General features: G+C 34.9%; 1 protein-coding gene across 2 annotated transcripts in view; it reads left to right on the top strand.

The window, feature by feature from the left end:
* The first annotated feature begins 978 nt into the window (after positions 1–978).
* Positions 979–3034, top strand: part of LOC118742842 (cytoplasmic tRNA 2-thiolation protein 1) — a 29615-nt gene continuing 27559 nt past the window's right edge. The window contains exons 1-2 of one of the 2 annotated variants that reach the window (XM_036475236.1): positions 979–1115; positions 1173–1663. In XM_036475236.1, the coding sequence (XP_036331129.1) occupies positions 1068–1115; positions 1173–1663 (539 nt within the window). In that variant the 5' untranslated portion in view covers positions 979–1067. Of the gene's footprint in view, positions 1116–1172; positions 1672–3034 lie in introns of both variants that reach the window. The other variant, XM_036475237.1, reaches the window with a different exon arrangement.

Genomic DNA, 3034 nt, shown 5'->3' with positions numbered 1-3034 from the left:
AAAATCAACTGAACAGGTGTTGAAGAATTCGATTAAAACTAGCAAGATTTAATGATCATTACCAGAAGAAATAAACAAACATTTACAAGACGATAGAATAGATATCGATAACTCCATTTAGAATTCAGATAATACTCTGTTTCTATATGGTGTAAATTTGTATTAAGCGTACTCTTCACAATGAAAGAACGCATTAGGAAAGGATTTGTTTTTCTCATATGCAATAAGTACTGCAAATATATTTTATAAAGATAATGGTACCTTATGAACTATTTTTAATTTATGTATTGGCACATTTACATGCATTTCCACACATTTTTTAGGAAAAATTTGGCACAGTTTTAAATTTTGATTTTCCATCACTAGTATATGAATGAATCGATACAAGTAAATCCAAGTATATACTCGATACTTTTCTCAATTTACCAAGTATTTTTGCATGAGTGAAAGACACAAGATCACGCGCGAATGAAAGAAAGAAAAAAGTAATTTTCTAGCTGTCGAAATCTCGACGCCCTCTTTGTTGTAAGAAGTAAACAACGAAGGGAACGAAGAAAACCGCGTAATTGTTGAACGCATGAATAATCCCGTTTATTATACAAATTCTTCTATAAATCATGTCGCTGTGTTAAATTATTCTTTACCTTATGTGTGCACACGTTGTCACAAGCGAAAATTAAGAAAATTTCAGTAAAAAGCCACCAACAAATTGTGAGCAACAAACAAATATAAACAAACGGCTAATTATAAATAAATAAATAAATTGAAAGATAGTAATCCATATAAGCAAAGAAAATTGGGTTGCCAATGGAAGAAAAAATTTAAAAAGTGTGTTTTTTAAAAAGTATTCGATACTACGAGTACTTTGCAAAGTATCGAGTAAAATCACCAAATAAGGTAACGGGTATTAAAGTACTCATTTTTATACCCTCAGTATCGATACTTACTCAATATCGATAGTATCGTTCGAACCCTATATGTAGTTATTTTCATTTTTATTCCCATACCTAAATATTTTGACCAGAATGTTCGTCTTGTTTTTTATTCAAAACAATTCTAATTGAAAAATGCCTATTAAATGCAAAGGGAATTGTGGTAAAAATGCGGTACTTAAGGTAAGTAATGAGTCAGCTAAATATAGTCTCTGACTGAATTTTTATTTCCCTCTCCAGCGTCCTAAAACATCAGATGCCCTCTGTAAGGATTGCTTCTTTGCCGCATTTGAAGCAGAAATTCATTACACGATTATAACCAATAAGTTGTTTAGACGTGGAGAAAAAGTGGCCGTGGCGGCCAGCGGTGGGAAAGACTCGACAGTTTTGGCATATGTACTAAAGTTGCTAAATGAACGCCATGATTACGGGCTGCAGTTGGTGCTACTATCCATCGACGAAGGCATAACTGGCTATCGGGATGACAGTTTGGAGACAGTCAAGCAAAATCGTGATGATTATGAAATGCCTCTAAAGATACTATCATATGATGAGCTATATGGGTGGACTATGGATCGTATTGTTGCGCAAATTGGACGTTCCAATAATTGTACTTTTTGTGGTGTTTTTCGTCGACAAGCATTGGATCGTGGCGCAAAACTACTTGAAGTAGATAGTATAGCTACAGGCCATAATGCCGATGATATTGCCGAGACCGTATTGATGAATATTTTGCGAGGAAAGCCACCCCATATGTACTTATGGGCACCATATAGTCAAAGGGCATCTGACGAAACGTGTAGTCAAGAAAACTAAATATACTGCAACACCATTCTACGGGTGCTTTTACACTGCGGCGTTAATTTAATTTGAAGGTTGTGGTATGTACATATGGGAAATTTGCGTTTAATTTTACCGACATATAATCATCGAATGTGAATTATGTTATTGTGTCCATAGGCAGTTGAAGTGCAGCAGTGTTTTATAAAGAATAAAATTTCAACGAGGTGATGGCAATGGAATAAAAGACAGTAAAATCTTCATACATGTACATATGTTCTTGTTTAAATGCCCTGTTAATGACATATGTTTCACATAATGCAGACTGAATAAAATGTACATGTACATATGCACATATGTTCTTGTTTAAATGCCCTGTTAATGATATATGTTTCACATAATGCAGACTGAATAAAATGCACTTCAACGTTACTTGAAGAAATGTTAAATTTCCGATGTAGGACATATATTGGATATTCATACTTACATACATACGCATGTGAATAATGAAGCTACGCCAATATAAGGGCATCAGATTTCAAAACTTCTGCAGTAGTATCTTATTCTCCCAAACATAATTGTGATCCATTGGATAGACCAAAGAATAATGGCACGTGGGAATAATGGCAGCTGATTTTAACGCTAACTAATGCTACTGCTGATGTGGTACAAAAGTGAAGTCGACGTCGTGTAACTCGCTAAGGTACGTGATACAAGTAATAAAAAAGGTATCAAGCTACTATTCCAAAAACGAGATCTTACAAAATAATGCGAACGCCTTGGGGCAACGTCGCTCGTAGTTGCACCAAGGGTTTAATTTTTATATTAATTGCCTTGATTTTACCTATTTTTATTTGTTACGTTTTCTTAATGCTTTCGGTTTTCCTAACAGCCACTATTATTGATACGAACGTGTTTTGTTAGGAGTGGAAATTCTGGTTAAAAGCCACCGTCCTGCCGCGGATTTCTCGGTAGTGGAAACCTTCATTATGTTTGGCTGGTAATTTCTTCCGGATACCGTGAGTACCTTAACCTTGTTATGTATGTACGTATGCCTCAGGTTATTACCTTGTTTATACCGACACATATAGTTATTTGACTCAGTTCAAAGCGGATGCATAACCAAAAATTGCAATAAGGGTGAACTCGAAAAGCGTATAGACTCAATTGTTTTGAAATCAGTTTTGTTTCTCACATCGGTTGAAAGCAAGCATCAACGCATGATGCATTTAACGAGACGAGAAGTCAAAATTGGCTGGTATTCTTTATACAGCTCGTTTTTTATTGGAGTTATTGTCGTAATACATTTGTATTACTCTTCA

This window comes from Rhagoletis pomonella, unplaced genomic scaffold (genome assembly GCF_013731165.1).
Source record: "Rhagoletis pomonella isolate Grant_MI unplaced genomic scaffold, Rhpom_1.0 Rhpom_scaffold_00007, whole genome shotgun sequence".
NCBI classification, from domain to species: domain Eukaryota; kingdom Metazoa; phylum Arthropoda; class Insecta; order Diptera; family Tephritidae; genus Rhagoletis; species Rhagoletis pomonella.
This window is presented reverse-complemented; position numbering and strand designations above follow the sequence as displayed.